The sequence below is a fragment of the Nematolebias whitei genome, chromosome 13, assembly GCF_014905685.2.
Source record: "Nematolebias whitei isolate Nwh7 chromosome 13, NemWhi1, whole genome shotgun sequence".
Taxonomy (NCBI): Eukaryota; Metazoa; Chordata; class Actinopteri; order Cyprinodontiformes; family Rivulidae; genus Nematolebias; species Nematolebias whitei.
The window spans coordinates 28,226,923-28,229,174 of NC_056510.1; the positions used below are offsets into that span (position 1 = coordinate 28,226,923).

The 2,252-nt window shown below is 42.4% G+C and overlaps 1 protein-coding gene across 1 annotated transcript; it reads left to right on the plus strand.

Annotated features, from left to right (window-relative positions):
• Positions 1-210: 210 nt before the first annotated feature.
• On the plus strand, positions 211-1,179 carry LOC119419367 (TLR adapter interacting with SLC15A4 on the lysosome). Its single transcript, XM_037686676.1, has one exon. It carries the CDS (start codon positions 211-213, stop codon positions 1,177-1,179), a length of 969 nt encoding a protein of 322 aa, XP_037542604.1.
• Positions 1,180-2,252: the final 1,073 nt, after the last annotated feature.

Consider the following 2,252-nt stretch of genomic DNA (forward strand, 5'->3'; position numbering starts at 1 on the left):
TGGTCTTAGCCCTGCCACGGTTAGCTTGTAGGCTGTCCATCTGGTCGTAACTAAACTGTCTCCATATTAAAATAATTCAAAATGGTGAGTTGTAAATGTTGCACAACAGGTAAGATAGTTGTTAAAATCCTTTCCACACAATATTATGTCAAAAGATCCTGAGAATCCATTTAAATTGAATTTCCTAAGTTTGTGTTTATTCTTACAGCCATGCTTTGTGAAGGAAGACTGCTGAGCATGACTTATGATGAGTTGGAGGAGGTGGACCACCAGTCCACTCAAAAGGCTTTCCACAGTGCCCACAGGGCAGCTGAAGCCTCTGCCACGCTAAACTCTACCAGTCCGGCTTCACTCGTTCATCACAGCCTCTCATTGCAGACAGAAGGTGCAACCACAGGTGCTTCAGTGGAGTTGAACATTTCCCCCTTGCAGTCCTTTACTCTCCAGGGAGTCCATACGAGCAGACAGATATCGTCAAAGATAGAAATCCCAGTCCAAGCACACTCGGGAGGTGAACCCCCCTTTTTGGTTCCATCCTTCTGTGAGAGCATCTGTAAGAACTACAGCGACCTCCACATCGGAGGTGAGCAGGTGCTGCCTCTTACAGCCAGTGATGGTGAGCTGCGGGTCGGTAATGAAGCTCAGGCTGTCGGTCCTTTCCTCCAATCATGTGATGTCCCCTCAGCTGTGGAGGCTTCACTGCCAGAGCAAACGTCTAATGGTCTGCTGCATCCGCAGAGGAGAGGTTCAACTCACTGGCGACAGGGCAGCGGCCGTGATCGAAGCTTTTGGTTCCAGGGCCATGAGGGTCCTTTCTCCAACTCCCTTCTGAATCACTACCTGGAGCAAAAACTCATGGATCTGTACCAGCAGTATATGATGGAGAACATGGTGCGAGACAGGGCCCCGGGTTCAGATTCGGATGCTGGCATCATTTGTCCTCTGCTGTGCTCAGACCTTGTGCTCACCAGCCTCGATCAGATCACTCTGCAGCTCAGTCGTGAGGGGAACCTGGAGGCCGGGCTGGCCAAGGACATGGTCCTGAGCTGCCTGAAGCGGGTGACCAGTGACCTGCAGTCTGGGGAGATCAGCACGCCCTTTCTGCAGATTTCAAATGAAGCATCTAGAGATCAGCTCACAGACACAAACAGGAGGAACCATGAAGCTGATCCTCTTTAAATGACTGTCATGATGCAAGTTTGCATTTATGTCATCATTTCATCCCATTCCATACGAGTGTTGTCAATTTTTCATTTTTAAAAGATTAAAGGGACTGAAAACTGTAATGGTTATTTTCCCTTTTTGGAAAAAAAACAAACAAAAAAAAACAACAACATTATTTTACAGAAAAAATATGCCAACTATAACAGTACTTGCTTTTGTTGCATTGTGGGAAAACAGAATTGTGACTATTCTATGATGTGTTTGTGTTAGGTTTAGGTTAGATCTCCATCATTGGCTTAATGTTTTGTATTAGTTTGTGTATATCTTATTACTCATTGCAGTTATGATCTTAGTTTTGTTCTTGCTTTACCATTGCCACTACATGTCCTCAGTGGTCCCTGGTTCCAGCTCCTCACCAACCACTTGCCTCCCATTAATAATCAGCACACCTGTTCTCAATTACAACCACCCTGTCCCAGTTTATATACTCCTTGGTTTTTCTCAGTTTTGATCAGATTGTTCAATCACCTTCATGTATTTTGCTGTTTTCGTTGCTACATTTATTTATTTATTGCATGAAATCAATAAAGTATCTTTTCACTGTGGTTTTGCTTCTTGCATGTCTACATTTGGGTTCTTCAGCACACACGACTAATTAACTCAACATGTTAAAGACTTGCTTTAAAATGTAGTCTCCCTCAAAAATGTGTTTGTTTATGGTTTAAGATTGCCTCCACTTTGCAGAAAATTTTAAAGTGTTGTGGAAAATCGAAAGTGCTTTCAAAAACTAGTACATGATGTGACCTTGCTTCACCCATGAACACGCACAAACTGGACTGTGCCTTAAAATAATAAAGCATATAAAGGTGAATCTTGTGCAGTTTTTTAGTGGAATTACATCATGATTTAGGGAAAAAGCAATTTTAAAGGCTCAGTGTTGTCCTGTTTTACTGAAAAGTTAGTGAAGTGCAGTGCAGAATACTTTAGACCTCAAAATGTACTTTAGAGTCTTCAAATAATTTAAAGTATTAGTTAAACCTGCAGTGGTTTAATATCATCCATCCAGATTTATTTATAGCTTATTTTTA